The sequence below is a fragment of the Nycticebus coucang genome, chromosome 19 (genome assembly GCF_027406575.1).
Source record: "Nycticebus coucang isolate mNycCou1 chromosome 19, mNycCou1.pri, whole genome shotgun sequence".
In the NCBI taxonomy this organism is placed as follows: Eukaryota; Metazoa; Chordata; class Mammalia; order Primates; family Lorisidae; genus Nycticebus; species Nycticebus coucang.
In genome coordinates, this window is record NC_069798.1 from 57807478 (window position 1) to 57831540 (window position 24063).

Consider the following 24063-nt stretch of genomic DNA (forward strand, 5'->3'; position numbering starts at 1 on the left):
ATGATCAAGATTCTTTTTTTCTTATCTTTGTTTCAATTTTTAAAATAATTTGGCTTCTATGTTTTTACTTTAAAGCATTAGAGAAATATGGGCATTATAACTATACTATATACATTTTTGCTTTTTCCTTTAATTTTACCCTTAAATGTTTCAGAAAATTTTGTAATTTTCTAAAGAAGGGGATGATGTGAGAGATCAAACAGAGAGTAGTAATTTCTCCACGAACCAAAAATTAAAATAAAGAAGTTATAAATATAGCTAGTAGGAAGCCAACATAAACTTTAAATCACTGAGCAATTTAAATTAAGTATATTTAAAAATACCAACTTAGATTAGTTAGATTTCTCATATTTTAACAAGTTTGTTTCCTGCATTCACCTTTAACAGAATATGCAAGTGGCAAATTTTTATGGAGACTGTTTATACAATTCCCTTTCCTTTTAGCATAAGGTAAATTCTGCTCAACTATGTCAATACTACTTGCAAAGGACTGATAGGCAGAGACTGAGGAAAGGAAGAAAAGGGGCTTTAAGAGAAACAATAGAAAAGCTTACAGAGCAATCTGCAAGAAATAAATGAAAATATTTGAATTCATTTTCTCATATACTATTTATAGTTTATGACAGTTGCAAAATGTTTTGACTTAGTAGCATACTAATAAAATATGGCCTAGATGGCATGGTCTTCAAATTCAATACAATTACTTTTATTACTTTGGTAATAAAATTGACTTCCTGGGATAATTCCTGATCTTACTGGCATTCTCACAAAAGTGAGAGAAAATGTATAAAGCCTAAAAAGTCAGCACAACTTTAAAAAGATACTGTTTAGCTAATTTTCCTTCAGTTAAAAAAGGTAGACCCTTTCTATTAAACATTCGATGAAAATGTTGAAAAAAATACAGAATTTAGAAGAAAATAATGAAGATGATTACATGATTAGAAAATAAGAGGAAGTGTTAAATGAAATAATGACTAGGTTCCCAAGCATACACACAAACAGCCAGTAGGTTACTTAACAATAACTTAAAAGTGCAGTTAAAAACAAAGGAAACCAATTATTTTACAGATTTATATGGATCATATTCAGGAAAAATAAATAAGACAGAAGAATGGAGAATTCAGGTAAGGTATACAGAAGAATTTTTGAACAATTTGATGAAACATGTGGGAAGTTACAAAGGTAAATACTGTTTTCTCCCATGGAGATCTTTGCATTCAGTTTAGAATAGGAGAAAATCTCTTTTTTCTAAGACATTTTTCTGGGGATATAGTTGAAGGCAAAGACAGGGAAAACACGGTGGCTTTCAGACCCTTTTGTTTTGGCAACATAACATTATTCATATGAAACCAAAATTTTTCCTGATTTCCTGAATGTACAAAAGAAAGAAAACCTAAAGTTGTGGGGGGTGGGGTGGGGATGGGTTCCTGGGTTGTTTGGCACAATTTCATTCTTTGTGAAGGCCTGGAAGCATTTCCAAAGAGGTTTACTGACTCTTGGAGCCTAGGACAAAGTCATGACTAATGGTTTGACAGTGGTATTTCAACTTACAGTTTGTTCACATGATTATTAAACTCATGACCAAGATTAGGTTGAAATTTCACAGTGTTAATTGAGAAAAAAGTTGTTGAAAAGAAAATAAATTAAAATATTATGCATACACTAGAGAGATATCTGGCTTTCGACCTACAACCGGCATTAGTGGGAACACTGCCAGGAGCAAAGAGAAGAAAGTCCAACTCAGTGAGGTAATCTAAAATCAAGAAAAAAGTTATCTTTAGACAAATACGGTATAGAAAACTATCAGTTTTTCACAGACTATATGACCATGAGACTAAAAGGAAAATGCAAAACTTTACAGTTTAATTTAAAAAGTAATATAGTTACTATTTGTGAAGGACCTTTTACATACTAGTTATTATGTTAAAGATAATCTGACCATTATCTCATTTAATTCTCACAATAACCTCAGGAGGCAGGTTTCATTAGTCACAATATTTCAGATCAGGAAACTGAGATCCGAAATGCTAAAAGGTAAGTAGTACAACATCCACAATTGTAAAAGAAAAGTCCAGGATTTAAACCTGGTCTGGTATTTTAAAGCAAGTGCTTCATTCAATTGCTGTTAGACCATATATTGATAATGATATCTGTTATAAAAAACTGGTCTGCAATATTTACTAAAAATGTAATTTCTGAATTCATTTGAACATGATCACAGTGTCTTCAATAACTTGAAATCTGTTTCAAAAAATTTATTAAAGACTATTTATAATCTTACTGAATTCGGAATGTTAAAAATTAAAACTTTTAACACACCTAGAAATCAGGGAGTTTTTCATTTATAGATTATTCAAAAACTGGGATAAACTCTTAATGGATTCATTTCAAAGACTTTACTTACCTATATTTTCTTTTGGAAACCCAGAAGTATTTTAGGGAAAATGTAATTTCTGAATTCATTTGAATAGGATCACAAAAGTTTGCTTGGTTTTTATAAACATTAATGACAATAAATGAATCAAGCCCATAAGGATAATAAGTATTTTTATATTTAGATTAAGAGCAGAAAAAGATCAATAATCCCATTAATTGGAGACTTTTATACATTCTCATGGGGTAGAAAGAAGATATTTCTAACTTCCTGTTACCTCCATCAAAAGTATTAAAGTAGAAAGACATTGCAGAAACACATTGTAATTATTCTCTACCCAGCTAAAGGGAGAAAATCAAGAGTAATTATATTTTTAAATAACCTGTCCTGAATATATACTTCTCCAAAAGAAAAAAGGAAAAAAAAAAAAAATCAGTGGTTCAGGGCAAGGAGGGAGGGGACTCCTGACTCGAGTTCAGAGTGCAGCCACCTGAGCCACTGTGCTGCTCTGAGCAATTCCTCCCCTGCTCCACCTAGGTAAAGGAAATCAGGAGCTGCTTCAGAGATGGGCCTGTCAGCTCTGATTCTATGGCATTTCAATTACCACATAACTGGCTCTTTTTGATAAGAAATTCTAAGTGAATCACTGAAACCTTAAAGGTAATGTCAGTCCTCCTATCAAAAAGATCAGGCTTTTTTGTGTAATGATACATTCTATGTTTTAAATACATTTTATCCGTTTTTTAAAATAAATTAAACAATTCCTGAGTTAAACATATATCAAAACAAAGTAGTCACTAATCTGTCACATGTCAAAACAAGTACTTATACCTTTGCTTGAGTCCACAGCTGCATGAGAAATGGCCAACCCGCAAATGCAATAAGCCCAGCTGTAAGCATGTAGCGGTAGAAAAAACTGAGAACCTGGTAATGCATTCCAAAGAAGAAATGAAAAATGAGGTCATTTAATAGTTATAAATATATAAAAGAAATCTGAAAATGTCATAATCTGGTAAATTACTTACTAATACTTCAATTCCAAGGGTAAAGACTAATAGGTGGCCAACAAAATGGCTCAAAGGAAAGGACAACAGCGATGTGACAAGGTCTTGAATAACTTGAAATCTGTTTCAAAAAATTTATTAAAAGATTATTTATAATCTTACTGAATTTGAAATGTTAAAAAAATTAAAACTTTCAACATACCTAGAAATCAGGTAGTTTTTCATTTATAGATTATTAAAAACTAGGATAAACTCTTAATGGATCTGTTTTAATGGCTTTACTTACCTATATTTTCTTTTGGAAATCTAGAAGTATTTTAGGGAAAATGTAATTTCTGAATTCGTTTGAATAGGATCACAAAGGTTTGCTTGGTTTTATAAACATTAATTACAATAAATGAATCTTGTTTGCTCTTAGTTTAAAATGGGTATAATTACAGATACAATATCAGATATAAAATACAATGAACCCAAATGAATAAAAACTGAAAATTAGAAAAAATTCGTTAGGATAATCTTATATTAAAATCTCAACTGTTTTAATGAAATAAAGGTAGATTCTTCTAATCTAGATAGGGAAAAATCTTAATTTCACTTTTTTAAATAACCTTTTCCAAACCCAATTTAAGATGTCACTAATTGTACACTAATTATAATTAAATGTAAATCCATAACTATCAAAAATGTATTACACATTTGAGCACTTTTTACTTTTAATCACTGGGGAAAAAACCTTTAATGTTTGCAGTACATTAAGTAGGTAATTATAAAAGGTCAGCCTCATCTGGTTTATGGCCCTTTTTTAGTTTTACGGAAAACAATGGCTACAGAATGTTATCAAAAGTATTAAGGTGCCATGTAGGAAGGAAAAGCTACCACCGGAGGATGATTCATTTGTTCTCAACAATCAATAAGCACAGAGGAGTAAAAGATAATTTCATAAAATCATTTAGAAGACTTTTTTCTTAAAGAAAAATGAATTTGTTTTATTTTTAAGTAATTTATCAAAAAGATAAAGGTCACAACATACTTTCAAAATCATGTTTTCTCTTAAGATTTTAACATAAATGTTATCTTCATAATTAGGACGTTTAATAATTTACGAGGATGGCAGCTCCCATAGCTCAATGAGTAGGGTGCCGGCCACATACACCAAGACTGGGGGGTTCGAACCCAGCCCAGGCCAGCTAAACAACAATGACAACTGCAACCAAAAAATAGCTGGGCATTGTGGCGGGTGCCTGTAGTCCCAGCTACTTGGGAGGCTGAGACAAGAGAATCGCTTAAGCCCAAGAGTTTCAGGTTACTGTGAGCTGGTGACACCACTACACTCTACCGAGGGTGACATAGTGTGACTCTGTCTCAAAATAACAAAAACAATAATAATAATAATGATGATAATAATTCAGGAGGGGTTCTGTAGTAGAATTTTCTGCCCCCCCCCAAAAAAACTTGTCATTTTAAAAACGTTAAAACTAGAGTAAATGACATTTTAAAAAAATCTGAATTAAGTATGCATATCCAATAATCTTATTCTTTTAAAATGGAGATGTTAACAGTATACTCATTGATCAGTGTTTTTGCTTTATATTATAAAATGGTTAATGTTTTAAACATCTTAATTTTCATTTTTGATATTTTTAACATTTAAATATTTTTAATATTTCATGTTTTTAAAGGATGGAAGATATGGTCAAAGATGGAGTAACAAAAATTCAAATGGAAGTATGCAGAGTGTCGTGATACGTGTTAGTCAGTCTGGAGGATACCCTTACTCTGGGCTCTCATTCCCATATCTGCTTTAAGGGTCTGATTTTCCTAGAGGATATTTTAATGTCCAAAACTAAATTTAAATTCTAGATTTCTGGCAAAATAGAAATCAACAAGATCTGCAGCTTGACTCTGGCTGTCTATGAACATGAACCGGTAGGAATTTTAATGACTTTACTTAAAAGTCCTTGAAACTTGCGGAAAAGCCTTTCTTCTGACATTCTCTACAATGGTAAGAATCTATATTAAGTAAAACCTATGAGGAAGTAGTTCAAGGTAAAACCATTGTCTAAAACTATTATTGACATGACCACATGTCAATAAGAGCTAATCTCTTGGTATATCTATTATTGTTTTTGCATTTAATCACAAAGTTTCATTTATCTAGGTTTATGATAACTAGGAAAGGAGGGACAAAAATGTTTGAAGAATATGCAAATTTATGTAAAACATGAAGATATTCTGTAATCTAAGATGATAAGACAAATTCAAAATGTAAATTACTCTGCACACAGTATCGATATTAATTGTGTTACTTTTTATTCCAGATTTTACTTCTAAAATATAAAGAAAGAAACAAGGTCACTGCTAGTTCAGGGCAATAAAAATGAAGTAAAAAGGTAAGCTAAAAATGATGTTTCTAAGCAACATTTATACATTTATAAATAAGAGGGCTTAGATCTTTGATGACTTAGGTACAGTAATCTAATATACTTTAAATACAGATTCAGCTGTCAATGAAGTAGAAAACAAGGCAGCAATATGCATTACTTACTCTCTTAGAACTGCATACCATATTGGCACTGGCAACAAACAATATACATAGTAAGTCCAGGGACAGGCTTGAATCAGCAGGAAAAATGCTATTAAAACGCCAATAGCTACAAAACTACATGGCAGGAGATGGCTTGGTTTCTGAAAATCAAACAACATTGAAACACTTCCAAATCCATGGCAACTGATAGATTGTTAAAGAGAAAACATTACTTTCTTTCAATGGTTCTACAACTAGATGATTAATCAAAGAGTTACATAAAAAAAGAAAACAAATCTCTCATTTGAGAAGCATTTTACAGAAGAAAAACCTGGATAGACTGGAATTGTTGCGATTAAGCAATTCATAACTTAAAAGTGACTGTGTTCTCCTCAAGTTTCTTGGCAAGTAATTTGTTCATAACTCTTACTAAATTTCCTCTTAGGAACAATTTTATAATGTCATTTGAATTCTCTGACTAGCTCACAAAGCCTATATTACCTATAATAAATATGGAACTTAATCTTCATTTGGGAAAATGTTTGTCTCTATTCAAGCTCCAATCTGACACTTCCTAAATTGCTCTCTCCATTGCCCAGCCACAGGAGGGTCATTCAGTTGTACCTACTCTTCCTAACCACCAGCCAGTCAAGAAGGGAATTCTCCACTGTCAGTGATTAGGAATAGCTTCCATGGGGTAGGCAGGTCCATGGATGCTCTGGGCCAGAGGTACAAAGATCAGGGACTTTAAGCACAGGAGATCATTCAAGTCTAGATCATCTGGGTAAGCCTGATTCAATCACTGAAAGGCTTTCTGAGTAGGACTGAGGCTTCCCTGACCAAGAAATTCCACCTGTTGAGTGCAGCTTCAGCTCCTGCCTGACCTATGGATTTAGGACTTAATGTAATGAGCCCCCCCAATAACACAAGCTAATTTCTTACACTAAATCTGTTAGTATATAGCTCTGACTGTTCTGTTTCTTTGGTTTAATATTAACTGATACAGCAATTCTTCATTAAGTAAAATAAAGATGCTTCACTAAATAAATTTAAAGTACCAGCATTTTAGATATTTGATTACTTTGGCCTAATCTATATTGTCAGTAGTATTATCTCTTATCCATTCCTTGAACAAACCTCCCACATTCCACCAAAATGAAGTATTTGTTTCGAAGACAGTGTGGCATAGAAAGGGAAGGAATTTACGTTCTAAAAAAACATAAGTTCTGTTATTTAAAAACAGTGTAGTCTTGAGGAAACACGTAATCTCTCTGAGCCTAAATTCCTCTGTCCATATTATGAGAATCAAAGTTACCAAATTTAGGGCAGTATTAAGATTAACTGAATAATGTATGTGAAACACTGGTGCTCAATACATATTATTTATTATCCCAGTATAATAGTGCACTTCACTAAGTCTGCCTCTGTTTACATCAATTTGCTTTAATTCTCATCCTCTCCCTACAGTCTGACTTACTTTATTAAACTTGCACCAAGACTTACTTTTTCCTGTTATCATCACCTGATTCAAAGTAAACTCTCCTTTATTTAAAATATGATAGTAACTGGGTTGTTATAACCTAAGAATATGGGGAAGGGGGAGAGGGAGGGGAGAGGATGGGTGAAGGAAGGGTGAATGGTGGGATTACACCTACGGTGCATCTTACAAGGGTACATGTGAAACTTACTAAGTGTAGAATATAAATGTCTTAACGCAATAACTAAGAAAATGTCAGGAAGGCTATGTTAACCAGTGTGATGACAATTTGTCAAATTGTATATAAAACCAGTGTATGGTGCCCCCCCAAAAAATCTAGTAGAGTTGTCATCTATAGTATAACATAGCTATAGTGACTTACATCTGGTAAAGTGGCTATGTGTGTACATCTCTTATCTACTTTATTTAATTTAATTTTAAACTCTTTGAGGACAGAATCTGAATCTTATATTTCATTACATAGCCTACATAGCACCTAGCATTGTATTATATACTCAATTAAGTATTGGCTGCATTATCAAATTAATGAATATAGAAGAACAATCAGTTATGAAATCATATTCTTTCTCAATAACCTGAACATTACGATAAACATAAAAAAGGCAATCTTAGGCACAAAAGTGCTCCGGATTCAACTCTCAGTCCGTCACATGCTAGCTGAATGACCTTTAGCAAGTTACTTAATCCCCCTCAGCTTTAGTTTCTTCTTTTGTAAACGGAAATTACAATGCCTACTTCCAGCACTGTTAGGAGTCTCAGACAGCAAAAAAATATTTCAAGTATTCAGTAGAATACCTAATATACTCATTACTAAAACACAGCCATTTCTGTTTCTTTCCCCACCATATAGGAAATTATTCCCATTCTAGCCAACTTCACATATATTCAAGTAATTAAAATAATTTGAAATTGTTTTTAAGATGTGTTGAAACTGTTTAAGAGGTATTAAAGCATTATAAAAAATTGGAATAAATAGTAAGGTTCTTCCATTACAGAAAAATAAAGTACAAAATTGGAAAAAAATCACTGAAATGTTTGCAGACTATTATCATTAAAAATATACCATCAGGATTTATTACCTTTTAGAGGATTTACATGTGGTTAATGATCATTAGAGAGAATGAAGCAAAGGAAATGGAAGTAGCACATTCTCCCTGGTAATAGTGAATGATAGGCAGCAATATATTTTAAAATAGTAAAAGTGTTTAATGTAGTAAAAGCATATATACACTGTTATATTTCATCAGCAATATGAGGTATCAGTAAAGAGCACAGTTAACCAGTTAAGAACTTATAAAATAGGGATATAGAGAAGGTTCTGGAAATTTGTATTTTGAGAAATTTTAGGAAGCTGAAAGAAGGTAAGAATAAGTCAAGAAAAATGTATACATTATGTTGTGTTAAATGTATTTCTTCAAAGTAGTTTCTGACCATCAGTACTAGAAAGATATGGAATACTTACAACATGCTAAATAGTTATTTAAAAAAGAATAGAAAATCAACACTATTAATATCATTAGATAATTTAAATTATTTATATAGCCATCTTTATAACCCTCTTAAATTACAGGGTCACTATTCTCAATACATCTTTTTCTTAACCAAAGAAATAAAAATTGGAAAATGATGCAATACCACAAAAGCAAATGAAAAACAAATGAGTTAGCTGAGAACAATGACTAGCACATTCTGAATTCATTACACTTGATCAAATTTCACTCATTTGGTCCTAGTGATTTTACACCATCACCTGAATCTTCATTATGTTTTCTGAGCCTACCTTAATTTCTATTCTAACTCCTCCTGTCAGATTGGAATGAGACTTGATGATCAACAAGGAAGCGTAAGATATCCATCCAACAAAACCAGTAACAACACTGATACCCAAAAAGAATCTGTCATATGTGTGATAATAGGACAATCCTTTCAATGCAAGATGTATTAACTCCTTGCAAAGGGAGACCTATAAAGAAAGAAAAGTATAATTTGTACATGGAAAACATAAGAATACATAAATTTCAAAGAAAGAAAACTTGTAGCAGCCAAATCATTATGTAACTGCAGATGATGGATTAAGAATAGATTGGAATTATTTGAGGATCTTTTTGCAGTGTTGAGAACAATCCAAAGTAAAATAAGCTTTTTAATCTTGATAAGAAAAGGCATTTTAAATGTAAACTTTCTGAGATATACTTAGTGTTTTCAAAATGATTAATTTTTTTGGCAATTAATTTCTTCCCATGAAAGAAAGAAATAAAGGCTCTCTAAACACAGCTCTCAAATAATGGAGATGACCATATTTGTATCATTTTTTACTTTCTCATATCAGATTACCCAATTCAGTTATAAAACATCATTAAAGTAGCTTATGTAAGTATTTTAAAAGAGAAGATAGCTTACCATTTTAAAAACAGCAAAAATAAGCATTAACAAATGCATGAATTGGCAATTATTTAGGCATTTAGAAACTTTATAGAATTCTCTCCTGCTTTAAAATTTTATGCCCATTTAACAAAGAAAAAAAAAAACAATTATAATGATTTGAGGTAGGAGTTGGGAAGAGTCAAAGCTTCAATATGAATCATTAGATTTCTGATAGATAATAGGCAATTTCAATGTAGTGTTTTAAAATATTATACATAAGTAGGGTGACTGAAACTTGTAATATATTTTCTCATTTAATAGTTCACTTCTAATGCCAACCTAGAAAAAAATCTACCCATAATACATAATCATCTGAAATAAAAGAAATACGTTCATGGCTAAAGCAACCACTCAGGAAATTCACCCCTTCCTGAAGACCCTTCCTGAAGACTTAGGAAAGCTCCCTGGCCAGCCTAACTTTGTTCTCCTTCACCATCCTTTTCCCCTCTCCATCCCCCAAATGATAGTCAGCTATTTACGTCTACAAAGCCTGTATACTTACTACTTCATCAAATTTTTTCTGTTTTATAGAAGATCGTGCTTTTCTTAAAATATCGAGCTGTTTAGAATCAGAAAGCAACCTATAAAAGAAAAAAGGAGTAGGTTTAAAGTGTTTCCTCATTCCAGTTATGGTGTGTGGTGCTAACTTGAAGATGTGTTGCAATTTTACCTCTCCTCTGACCTCTGGCTTGTCTCTGGTCTTAAGAGTGTAGACTACTCTAGGGATCCCAGCTGAGACCTTGTTGTGTTATCTAAAACCTTTCCCCTCTGGTGGTTACTGAATGCTAATTTTTGCTTCTTGTATATATTGAGACAACCAAAACTTCTGGTTGCGTTTCAGGGGCTTTTTCCTTTTTTCCTTAGCTGCTTGTCCTATATTGGTGACTAACAGACTTACATTTTTTTTTCATCTTCCTTCTCACTAGGACTTGACCTTTGTTTATTTACCCGAGTTCTCCAAATCTTTCTTTTTCCTTTTTTGTTTTGTGAGACACCACTCACTCTGCCACCCTGAGTAGAGTGCTGTGGTGTCAGCATATTTCAAGCAACCTCAAACTCCTGGGCTCAAGCAATCCTCTTACCTCAGCCTCCCAAGTAGCTGGGACTACAGGCATGCACCTCCATGCCGGGCTAGTTTTTCTACTTTTAGTAGAGATGGGGGTTTTGCTCTTGCTCAGACTGGTCACAAACTCCAGAGCGCTAGGAATCCATCTGCCTTGGCCTCCCAGATTCCAAGGATTACAGATGTGAACCACAGGGCCCAGCCTAATATTTCTTTCTTATAAAAGCTTCTTCCCTCACTCTTAAAATTTCACCTCAGATTCTGCGTTAAATTAACTTAAAATTAAAAAATGGAGAATGAAAAACCTATATTATTTTCTTATTTTTCTTTCTTTTTCAGGTCCTCAAGTCCTGGCTGTGTTGGCAGCTACGAACTTTAATTTTTATCTCTCTATTATAAGATTGCCAGAGGCTCTATTGGATTCTTCATATCTTGGCAGCAGTTGTCTGCCCAAATTCTCAGGCTTTTGCCTTGTGCCAAGAAGAAGAATGGCAGATGCCCTGGGAGCTGTAGTTGTAGAATACTGGTTTACTTCTCTGTGGTTTCCTTCTAAGAGCTCAGCTTTTCAAAAATTATGAAATATTTCAAACATGCTGAAAAGAATAGAGAATATAACAAAAATCCTTGTGTCCACAATTCAGTTTTTAAAAAAATCTTAAAAATCTAATTTGTTTGCAATTCTTTTTTCCTTTCCATGTGGTTTTTAAGATTTGTCCATATTGATACATGCTGATCTCCCTTGATCATTTTAATTTATATATAGTATTTCTTTACTTACTCTCCTGACAACTCCCTTTGTTCTTGTTTCATTTTTACATAAATATGAACATATTGTACCATGTGTTCTATACTTCACATTTCTTACAAAACCTCTTTTGTAAGAAAGAGAAAAACTTACTTTGCATCCCATATGAACTTGATGGAAAACTAAGAAAAATATTGTATTGGGGGACAAGTTTAAAGACAATGTCATATGTTTTCATGAGGTTTGTACCAAAAATTTTGAGGAATTCCAGATTACAAACCTTTGGTACATCTATTTTTGGTATGTTCCAAAAATAACATATAAATAATCTGTTTAGGAAAAATTATAGATTGGCCTGACCCCTGTTTTTTAACCTGAGTACTTATAAATATTTCTCTTTATGTTTTCTCTCATTCTTCATAGACTTCACTTAAGAATGTCTGTTTCAAGACTCCTCAGAAATTCAAAAAATCCTTAATGAATACTACAAGAAACTTTATTTTCAGAAATACAAAAATCTAAAGGAAATTGGCGAATACTTGGAGGCACGCCACCTCCCAAGACTCAGCCAGATGAGGTGGAAATGTTGAACAGGCCTATATCAAGTTCTGAAATAGCATCAACTATACAAAATCTCCCTAAAAAGAAGAGCCCAGGACCAGATGGCTTCACATCAGAATTCTACCAAACCTTTAAAGAGGAACTAGTACCTATGTTACTCAAACTTTTCCAAAAAATATAGAAAAAGAAGAAAAACTACCCAACACATTCTATGAAGCAAACATCACCTTGATCCCCAAACCAGGAAAAGACCCAACAAGAAAAGAAAATTATAGACCAATATCACTAATGAATATTGATGTCAAAATATTCAACAAGATCCTAGCAAACAGAATCCAGCAACACATCAAACAAATTATACACCACGACCAAGTGGGTTTTACCCCAGGGTCTCAAGGCTGGTTCAATATACGTAAATCTATAAATATAATTCAGCACACAAACAAATTAAAAAACCAAGACCATATGATTCTCTCAATCGATGCAGAAAAAGCTTTTGATAATACCCAGCATCCCTTCATGATCAGAACACTTAAGAAAATGGGTATAGAAGGAACATTTCTTAAACTAATAGAGACCATCTACAATAAACCTACAGCCAATATCATATTGAATGGAGTTAAATCGAAACCATTTCCACTCAGTTCGGGAACCAGGCAAGGCTGCCCATTGTCTCCACTGTTCTTTAACATTGTAATGGAAGTTTTAGCCATTGCAATTAGGGAAGAAAAGGCGATCAAGGGTATCCACATAAAAACAGGAGAGATCAAACTTTCACTCTTCACAGACGATATGATTATATATCTGGAAAATACCAGGGATTCTACTACAAAACTCTTAGAAGTGATAAAGAATACAGCAATGTCTCAGGTTACAAAATCAACATTCATAAATCTGTAGCCTTTATATATACCAACAATAGCCAAGCTGAAAAACAATCAAGGACTCTATTCCATTTACAGGAGCACCAAAGAGATGAAATATTTGGGAGTTTACCTGACAAAGGACGTGAAAGATCTCTATAAAGAGAACTATGAAACTCTAAGAAAAGAAATAGCTGAAAATGTTAACAAATGGAAAAACATACCATGCTCATGGCTGGGAAAAATCAACATTGTCAAAATGTCTATACTACCCAAAGCAATATATAATTTTAATGCAATCCCTATTAAAGCTCCATTGTCATACTTTAAAGATATCGAAAAAATAATACATCGTTTTATATGGAGTCAGAAAAAACCTTGAATAGCCAAGACATTACTCAGAAATAAAAACAAAGCAGGAGGAATTATGCTACCAGAACTCAGACTATACTATAAATTGATAGTGATCAAAACAGCATGGTATTGGCACAAAAACAGAGATGTATGGAACAGAATAGAGAACCAAGAGATGAACCCAGCTACTTACTGTTATTTGATCTTTGACAAGCCAATTAAAAAGATTCAATAGGGAAAAGACTCCCTATTTAACAAATGGTGCTGGGTGAATTGGCAGGCAACCTGTACAAGACTGAAATTGGACCCACACCTTTTACCTTTAACTAAGATACACTCTCGCTGGATTAAATATTTAAACTTAAGACATGAAACTATAAAAATACTAGAAGAAAGTGCAGGGAAAACTCTTGAAGGAATCGGCCTGGGCGAATATTTTATGAGGAGGACCCCCAGGGCAATTGAAGCAGCATCAAAAATATACTACTGAGACCTGATCAAACTAAAAAGCTTCTGCACAGCCAAAAACACAGTAAGTAAAGCAAGCAGACAGCCCTCAGAATGGGAGAAGATATTTGCAGGATATGTCTCTGACAAAGGTTTAATAACCAGAATCCACACTGAACTCAAACACATTCGCAAGAAAAGAACAAATGATCCCATCTCAGGCTGGGCAAGGGACTTGAAGAGAAACTTCTCTGAAGAAGATGGGCGCTCGGCCTACAGACACATGACAAAATGCTCATCGTCCTTAACCATCAGAGAAATGCAAATCAAAACTACTTTGAGATATCATCTAACTCTGGTAAGATTAGCTCACATCACAAAATCCCAAAACCAGAGATGTTGGTGTGGATGTGGAGAAAAGGGAACACTTCCTCACTGCTGGTGGGAATGCAAACTAATATGTCCCTTTTGGAAAGATGTTTGGAGAATACTTAGAGATCTAAAAATAGACCTGTCATTCAATCCTATAATTCCTCTACTAGGTATATATACCCAGAAGAGCAAAAATCACATTATAACAAAGATATTTGTATCAGAATATTTATTGCAGCCCAATTCATAATTGCTAAGTTATGGAAAAAGCCCAAGTGCCCATCCTCTCATGAATGCATTAATAAATTGTGGTATATGTACACCATGGAATATTATGCAGCTGTAAAGAAAGATGGAGACTTTACCTCTTTCATGTTTATATGGATGGAGCTGGAAAATATTCTTCTTAGCAAAGTATCTCAAGAATGGAAGAAAAAGTACCCAATGTACTCAGCTCTAATATGAAACTAATTTATAGCTTTCATATGAAAGCTATAACCCAATCTCAACACAAGTATATGGGGAAGAGGGCAAGGGAGGAGAGGGGAGAGGGGAGGATGGGTGGAGGGGGGGTGATTAGTGGGACCACACCTACGGTGCATCTTGGAAGGGTACAGGTGAAATTTACTAAGTGTAGAGTATAAGGGTCTGAACACAATAATTAAGAAAATGCAATGAAGGCTATGTTAATCAGTTCGGTGAAAATACTTCAAACTGTATATAAAACCAGCACATTATACCTCATGATTGCATTATTGTACACAGCTGTGATTTAATAAAAAATTAAAAAAAAGAAAAGAATGCCTATTTCAGACAAGTTTTCTTTTATTCTTTTTATTTAAATTCTTGGGTATTTAAGAATGGCAATGTATATTATTATCCTATTTTTGTACTTTAGGTCTGCAATATTTTGATAGCATTTAATCAATTAACATTTAACACCATTCTTTGTGCCTGTCAGAGTATAAGGTAAAACGTCTCTGGAGAAAAATGAGATAACTCAGAGCTTTCAAAATTTAATATATAATCAGTCTGAGCTCTTGACTCAGATTTCCAATCGTTTGTTGAGAATATACCATGATGTTATTCTACAGATAGCTCAAACTCAACACATCCACAATTGAACTTGGCCTTCCTCCTATGAGTAGCAGCTTGATAAATCATAACAAAATGTCCAAACATCTCTTAAAACAGGAAATTTCACACTTCTCGTTTCCAGTGGGCCATTCCCGAGGGCTAATGTTTACTAAATCATTCCACAGTACATACATTCCTATTTTCCTTCATTCCTATCTTCTTGGCTCTAAAGCAGTATTCCTAAAAGTCACTGGGCAAGATAAATCTTATTGTGCTTAGTGATAAACTGTGAGTCAGACTGCTTGGGTTTCATCCCAGCTTCAATATTTACTAATTCTGTTATTTGGGAGAAGTATCTTTCTACTTCAATTTCCCCATATAGAAATGGAGATACAGATGTTCCTCAACTTACGATACTGTTAGGTCTCAAAAAAACCTACTCTAAGTTGAAAATATCATCTAAGTCAAAGACCTATTTAATACACCTAACCTGTCCAACACCATAGCTCAACCGGGCCTACCTTGAACATGCTCAGAACACTTACATTGGCCTACAGTTGGGCAAAATCAGCTAACACAAAGCATAAATGCTGAATATAATTTGTATATAATTTATACAAATATACATGTAATTTACTGAATACTCTACTGAAGCATGGTTTCTACTGAAACCCTATCACTTTTGCACCATGATAACATTAAAACATCGTTAAGCCGAACCATAAATCAAGGACTGTCTGTAGTAATAGTACATACCATATAGGGCTGGTATAAGAATTAAAAGAGCTAACCTATGTTCACCTAGGACAGTGCCTTTCACACATTAAGTATGTAATAAATGCGAGCAGGTGGTTGTGAGTATGGAAATGGTACAAGACCTCATTTGCTTGAATCACAAAGAGTGTTTTAACTGCTGTTTATGCCTTCAGCTTTCCCTCCTTATGTACAGCATCATATTAAGGCCACATACATTTCTGATGTTCCCCTCAAACTGCTCCCCCCATAGTCTGCCCCCTCTCAGAAAATGACAATACCATTCATCTAAGCCAAAATTCTGAAGTCACCTTTATTTCCCTCTTTCTCTCATATCCCACATTGAATCTATCAGTAAATATTATTTTTGTACTTTAAATGTATCTACCCTTTGCTCCCTGAAATAAGTCATCATTGCTTTTTGCCTGGAATAATGCAACAGCTTAATTGGTCTCCTTGTGTCTCCTTTTGCCTTCCAACAGTCTTTCTCCAGATCGCTTTAGCATGACCATTAAAAACATTTAAGCCATAGAATTCTTTTATTTAAAATCTTCAAAGCCTTCTGCCAACTCACTCACAATAAAGTCTCTACTATGGTTTTTAAGGCCCTAAAAAGTACACCCTAGTCCACCACTTGTTCTCTGGTTCTCCCATCTCATGTACCACACTCATGCACTCTCCCTCACTCACATCAGTAAAGCATAACACAGCCGCTAACCTCCTTGCTGTCTCTTAACCCACATCAAATCCTTTGCCTGGCATACTCTTCCCTTGGATACCAATGCATCATATTCCTTCACTTTCTTCAGTTCTCTCATCAAGTGTCAACTTATCTGAGAGACCTTCTCTGCACAAAAACATTTAAAATAGCAAACACACATACACTATTTTTCTTGTTAGCACTAGAACGCAAGGAGGTAGGCAGATTCCTGGATGCAGCCCCAGGGAGTCCTACCTACTGGTATTCATGGCCTTGTATAATTCCTTCCCCCTTGAGTAACTTACTTCTAAGTAATAGGCTGTGGCAACATTAGGGGGATTACACTTCTAAAAATGTGTTTTAAAAGACTACAACTTGTTTTGGTAGCAGACTCTTTTTATTGCCTTTTTTTGGCTTATGCTTTAAAAAAGAAAAACTTTCATGAGGGAGAGGGTCAGTTAGTAAGTAACTGAGGGCAGTCTACAGCCAAAGGCCAGGGAAGAACTGAGACATTCTGTACAATACCCTGTAAAAAACTGAATCCTAACAATACCACATGAGCTTGGAGGTGGATCCTTCCACACGCAGGCAAGCCTTCATGTGACACTACAGCTCAACCAGCACCTTACTGCAACCTTGAGAGAGAAGAGAAAGCAGAGACCCAGCTAAACCATACCCAGATGCCAGACCAACAGAAACTGTGAGATAATAAATGTTATGTTTAACCTTCTAATTTTTGCAGTGATTTGTACTTCTTGGATATGAGATAGTGAAAATCTGACCTAACTGGAATGATCGAACATTGGCTATGGTATAAAATACGTCATATGAATGGTGCATTAAAAAAAACTAAGGATTAAAATAGTAAGAATATTACAAGAAAGTAGAACACAATAAATGTTCCCAATTTTGAAAGCAAGAGTGTAGAATAGTGGACAAAAATTCAAAACAATTGGGATTTGTGTTTGTTTCTAAGCATTAAGTAGCTACGTGACATGATACATGCCATGCAGTGGGCTGTGAAGTCAGGACAGGGGTTCTACCACACTCGTGCTCTCTCACTTGGTCCTCTCTGAATCTTACGTTAATTTTACTTGTCTTACTACCTATAAAGATTACTGTGAGGATAAAGCAATAATTTAAAAGCATTTCAAAAATGGTTTCGTAAAGTAAGATGATATATGTAATAACTGAAGACCCAGTTCAGATGTCTAATTAGAGAATATTCTTTCTCTGAGACCCTCCCTTTTTTCTATGCTTTTGCTCATATTAGAATTGCTTCCTGAATCCTGTACTATTATCTGAAGTCAATGTTTTTATCTATGTATACTATGTATCATGCACATATCACATAAATAAATGTGTCCTATACTTTTTTTTTTTTTTGAGACAGAATCTCAAGCTGTTGCCCTGGTAGAGTGCCGTGGCATCACAGCTCACAGTAACATCAATCTCTTGGGCTCAAGCGATTCTCTTTCATCTTTCTCCCAAGTAAATGGGACTACAGGCTCCCACCACAATGCCTGGGTATTTTTTTGTTGCAGTTGTCATTGTTATTTTAGCTGGCCGAGTTTGAACCCGCCAGCCTTGGTGTACGTGGCCAGCGCTCTACCCACTGAGCTACAGGTGCCACCCTGTCCTATACTTTTTTATAACTGTTTGCTCACTATAGTTATCCAAATATCCAAAATACACCTAAAGGTAGAATGAATAGACAGGCGTGATGATGGAAATGGCAGTAAAAGTACATGAAGCTATTTTTTCAACAAGAAAATGAGTGGGAAATTATACATGAAAAACAAATCAACAAACATAAAAATCCTTCTAAAATTTTCTAAGTTTTGACTTAGCATATTTATCTTATAAAGTATTTTAATGCAATTTCTTAAATGTCAATAACATTTCAAACTCCCATAAGAGCTGTTTATGAATTTTTAAATATCATTTATAAAAATGACTATATATGGGCAGCGCCTGTGGCTCAAAGAAGTACGGCGCCGGCCCCATATGCCGGAGGTGGCGGGTTCAAACCCAGCCCCAGCGAAAAACTGCAAAAAAAAAAAAAAAAAAAGACTATATATAAAAAATTCAGTTACTATTTATGACATTACAACAAAAATGTAAAATTTCTGAGTTTCAAAACTGGGGAAAGAGATTTGATTAGTTTCTTCTCCTATCAGACACTTGTTAATGTAGCAAACTGAGGACTTTGGTGAGAAACCCTCCTTGAAGATGATGAAATTTGCTTATGACAAAAAGTATAAACAAACAAATGGCTGGAGGCCAGCCAGGAGGAATGCCAAGGACACTCCTAAGTGATAAGATCACAGACCTAGAAACATAATTAAAACCAGTGGGCCACAACAATATTTTACATTTAAATAAAGAGCTTTAGAACAGATGGGGGTCCATAAGAGATCATCAAGAGAAAGAAACACCCATGTAAAGAATCACTGCATGGATAGTCCTTAGAGAACGCAGCTTTAACTCTGGGTACAGCTGGCAGCTCACATGTAGCCAATGAGATCAAGAAAAAAAAAAAGGGTAGAAGATTGTTTATATTGATAAGAAGAAATTCTTTGTTTTTGCACTACTGAAGTAAGTTGTGAGTCATTAAAATATTTTAATAAAATCTTCAAAATCTTCATTAAATTCTGTAAGCCCTATTATTTCCAGGTTATTGTATTTCATTAATGTCTCTGACTCTACTATTGTCCCTTTGCTACAATAGTTTCTTAAATATATTTTAATATGAAAAATGTAAGGCAAAAAAATTGTTAAAATCCTTCTATTTGGTTTTACAATAAGAAATCCATCAAAAGAAATATTAAAACATAAATATTCAAAGATACTTCATGTGAAATACAGGTCTCCCACTCACTCCAAAAACTGAAATTGATCAGACTAAGTATTCACACCACCGAAATTGGCAAATGCTACTAATTGGTTCTCTTTCCCTCCCTTAGAAACTGGAACCTTTTGTTCAACACTTATCCACACACCACTGCCATATTTTCCTATATCATACTCTACTTTCTTACCCAACTCAGAACCACTACAGTTCACAGCAATAAGTGTCAAGTTAATGAGAACAGGTATATTGGCTGTTACTACTACCTCAGAAGTGTGCTGTGCTGAAGACTTCTTGGGTCTCCATCTCAATTGCTCTCCTATGTAGTAACAACAAAATACAATAGCCCTCTTCTCCACACAGTCTTCACTGAAGTGTCTTGTTGAAGTGTCTTGTTTAACTTCCCTAGTTCCTATAAATTTGCATTCTCATCTGTGTGTTTGGTGCTCCTCAAGTGTCCTTATGAAAACAAACTGTCACTCATACTACATTGAACTCTCTCTTATCCCACTGTATTGTAATTTTTGCTATACTCCATGTGTTTCTGCTAGGTCTTGAGTCTGATGAGGACAGGCACTGTATCTATCTTATTTTCCAATACTCACTACATCTAAGAAAACAAACATTGGTTAAGCAAATCAATGAATCATTAGAGATTTCGCTGCAATGGCTAAAATGATGACAAATGTGAACAATTACTTTTTGTTGAAAGTTAAATTGTATGTCCCCCCAAAATATATTGATGTCCTAAGCGCTGGTACCTATGAATGTGACCTGATTTTTAAATAGTGTCTTTGTAGATGTAATCAAGGAAAAATGAATCAATATTAGATGAGGGTGAACCTTCAATCCAATGACTGGTGTCCTCAAGAGGTGAGGGAGATCTGGACATAGAAACTCAGGGAAGAAGTCCACGTGATGACAGAGTTAAGAGACTGGAATGATACAGTCACAAGCCAAGAAACATCAAGGACTCCAGAAAGCCACCAGAGGCTAGGTAGAGGCAAGGAAAGAGTCTTCTCTTGTGCCTTTGGAAGAGAAAGCATGGTCCTAATGACATCCTGATGTTGGACTTCCTAGTCTCCAGAACTGTGAAAGAATAAATTTTTGCTATGTTAAGCCACCCAGGTTGTGACAGTTTCTTATGGAAACCTTAGAAAGCTAATATATCTTCCAATCAAGTTACCCAAAAGGAAAAGTGACATTTTTTCCATTGTCACTTTTCCCCTTAATCTATGCATCATTACAGATATGACGAAACTAAAAGAGTACTAACTTGAAGGGCAGCATGCTTGAAATACAATATTTTACACAGTAATTTGTGAGGAACAACTTCCTGTATTGACTAAATGCTGCTTTTGAGAACATCAATTTCTAAAAGAATCTATAATCAACATGCCGTGTTTAAGTAAAAAGAAAAATAAGTATTGTCTTAAACTGTGAACATTTCTTTGTTGTAATTGTTACTATTCCTTTTTTTATGCTTACCTAAATACTGTAGAAGAAATAAAAACACACTTTAGTATTATCAAGGATTTTTTTCAATTATTCAGGATGAAGCAATGTTTGAATAAGATCTCCTTAAAATGCTGCCCCTGAAGTATTATACCTTTCTTTCTTATTATGATTTTTGTTTAAAAAAAATTCATTCACACCTACACATTACCCAATATTTTTATATATAATATACCTTTCTTATATATCTATTTGGATTAATGGGAAGAATAATTCAAGATGATAAAAAAAGAGAAAACAAAATAAAAAATTATTTCTAAAATAATCTTCATTGCTTTAGCATGATCAATGATACAAAATAATATCACCTTTTATATGTAATATGACATTTTTTTTTTTTTTGCATTTTTTGGCCAGGGCTGGGTTTGAACCCACCACCTACGGCATATGGGGCTGGTGCCGTACTCCTTTGAGCCACAGGCTCTGCCCTCTGATATGAAATTAATAAATGAATATTTGTAAGTGAATAAATGAATATTTTCCTACATATGTGTAAGATATATAGAAGTTTTTTCCAAGAGATAAATTTCAATTTTGAAGCAGAAAATTACATTTTTTTGTAATTAATTAGTAAATCAGATGTGTAATGTGGTAGACAGGTTCACATAAAACTAATATTTAAATTTGGTCTAAAGGAAGAAATTTCATTAGCTAAAAGAAACAAATATACTAAAGAAATCAAAAATCTATTGCTATTTTAGTAGAACATACAGTTTTTTGTTAAAATTCTAAGTTTACATAATGATTTTCAAATAAAAGATAACATACATTTTGGCTTCTACTGCCAAGGCACATATCTCCTTCGCAGTTCTCTTTTCCCCCTAATATATTTCTTTAAAGTCCTTTTTAGAGGTTTTCCCCTCATTTCATTGCATTTTTTTCTTATAAACAGTTTGTCTTACCTTGGCCTCTATAGCACATACTTTTAAATAGAAAGTGTTTTCCTCCTTTTTAAAGTACACATGTACTACTAAAACCTTTTATGCTTCTCCTAGTCATGTAGCACCACCTGCTGGTCATACCTTGGCATACCATCCGGGTCTGCTGGACCCAACTTTGCTTTCTTTCTCGAGCCTTTCTATTTATCAGAATGGATATTTCATGAGTTTTATTCTTTTAAGGGGTCTTTAAAATATTAAATATTTTCTTATTTTTATTGAAAAAATAGGATGAAATAGAATATTCAATTACCATATGGACCCATTGGATCCTTTGACAAGTCTAAGATATAGAATCTTAACAATCTTATTTTTTCTATCTTAAAACATTTGCTGTTTCACCACCCTAGGAGTTATTTTATTAATCGTCAGTTACTCCTAACTGTGCTAGAAAAGATTTTAAAAGACATTAGAAGAACGGTGGGAATACTACTAAACTAAAATCTAGTGATGCTGGTGACATTAATCACATAAAACCTCAAGACAATGAATTTTCAAATGCCAGTGTTTTAGATCAATTTTCTCAAACTTAAAGGATAAGGGAACAATATATTTCTTAGAATAGAAAGGAAGCATGATATTTATTAATTAGGGAAAAACTTAATTGCATACTGGTTCGTGACTGTTTTGCTAAAAGAATGTACAACAATAGTGTTCTTTCATCTTATAACATTTATGGGCCAATGTTTAATTAATGTGGTTTCTAAGAAGACAATTCTGGCATTGTACGTATATATAAAGATGAGTAAAAAGAAAACAGATGATGTAGAAATAAAAAAAGTACACTGGATTAGAGAAAAAAATAAAAGAGTCCATTATACTCAGATAATAAAGTGATTATTGTTTCTTCCGGAATACCGTACATTAAAGAGTTGGGATATAAAGCTATCATTTAGTTAATACCCTCAAATGTATCTGTTTCAAAAATACCTTAAGGGAAGAATAAAATTCTTTAACAGGTAAAAAGGTAAATGCTTTTTAAAAATTAATTTAAGCCTCTAATAATCTCCTTAAATAATAGAAAAATAATTTTCAATTTAGTATTCCAGCTGGCTCTGATATCTACTATGTAATGAATAAAGTCTTATTACCATGCGAGCTAATGTCCTCATTAAAGCCTTCTAGTTCTATCAGGTATGTGTACTTCCATGCTCTTCCTATGCAGCCACACATGTACCAATAGTATTATTCTATATTTTTAACATTAATGGTATCATGGTGCATTATAGTTATATTATAATTAACCTTTTCCAGTCAATAATCTGAGAAATTTTCCCATATAAGCGTGTATAACACTACTTCATTCTTCTTAAACCGCTACATGCTGTTTTCCAGTATGGATGTTACTAGTGTTAATTTAACCGTTCCTCCTACCGATAGACATTTGTTCAGGTATCATTCATAAAAATGATATGGTGCAAAACTAATTCTCTAAAAATAGACTTTGAAAAGGAGATTTTCTTAGGCATACAGTTGAAGCATTTTCTTACTTTCAAGAAATACTGCGAAACTATGCTGCAAAGTGGCTGCACCTGCTCTAAGAATGTACCAGACTCTGAAGTCAGACTGCCTGGTTGACTTCAGATTCTGCTGAAGTCTTATGCTACTTACAAGTGAAAAATCGCAAAATTACTTCTATGTGGCTTAGTTTCCTTATTTGTGAAATGGGGAAAATAATAGTAACTGCTCCACAGAGTTGAAGAATAATCTATTTAATACATGTAAAGCAAATAAAACAGAGCCTTGTGAATAATAAATGTGCAATAAATGTGAAATGGATCTTCTTTTCATTATTTAGGGATCATTTGCATGTTCTCCTTTATGAATTTTGAGTTATCATTTGTCCATTTTCAATAAGGACACTATTTTTTTCCTACTGAAGAAAAAAATTCTTTCTATAAGATTCTTTAAAGAGTTACTAATTACAATACTTGTAACATATTTTTCAAATATTTTTCTCCTAATCTGAAATTTAACTTTTTTTTTTGTAGAGACAGTCT

General features: G+C 33.7%; 1 protein-coding gene across 3 annotated transcripts in view; it reads right to left on the reverse strand.

The window, feature by feature from the left end:
• Nucleotides 1-24063, reverse strand: part of PIGN (phosphatidylinositol glycan anchor biosynthesis class N) — a 111509-nt gene that overhangs the window by 41153 nt on the left and 46293 nt on the right. For all 3 annotated transcript variants that reach the window (XM_053571633.1, XM_053571632.1, XM_053571634.1), the window contains 6 exons: nt 10327-10405; nt 9181-9363; nt 5924-6063; nt 3400-3499; nt 3206-3298; nt 1662-1753 (listed from right to left, as the gene is read on the reverse strand). In XM_053571633.1, coding sequence (XP_053427608.1) covers nt 1662-1753; nt 3206-3298; nt 3400-3499; nt 5924-6063; nt 9181-9363; nt 10327-10405 — 687 coding nt within the window. The remainder of the gene's footprint in view (nt 1-1661; nt 1754-3205; nt 3299-3399; nt 3500-5923; nt 6064-9180; nt 9364-10326; nt 10406-24063) is intronic.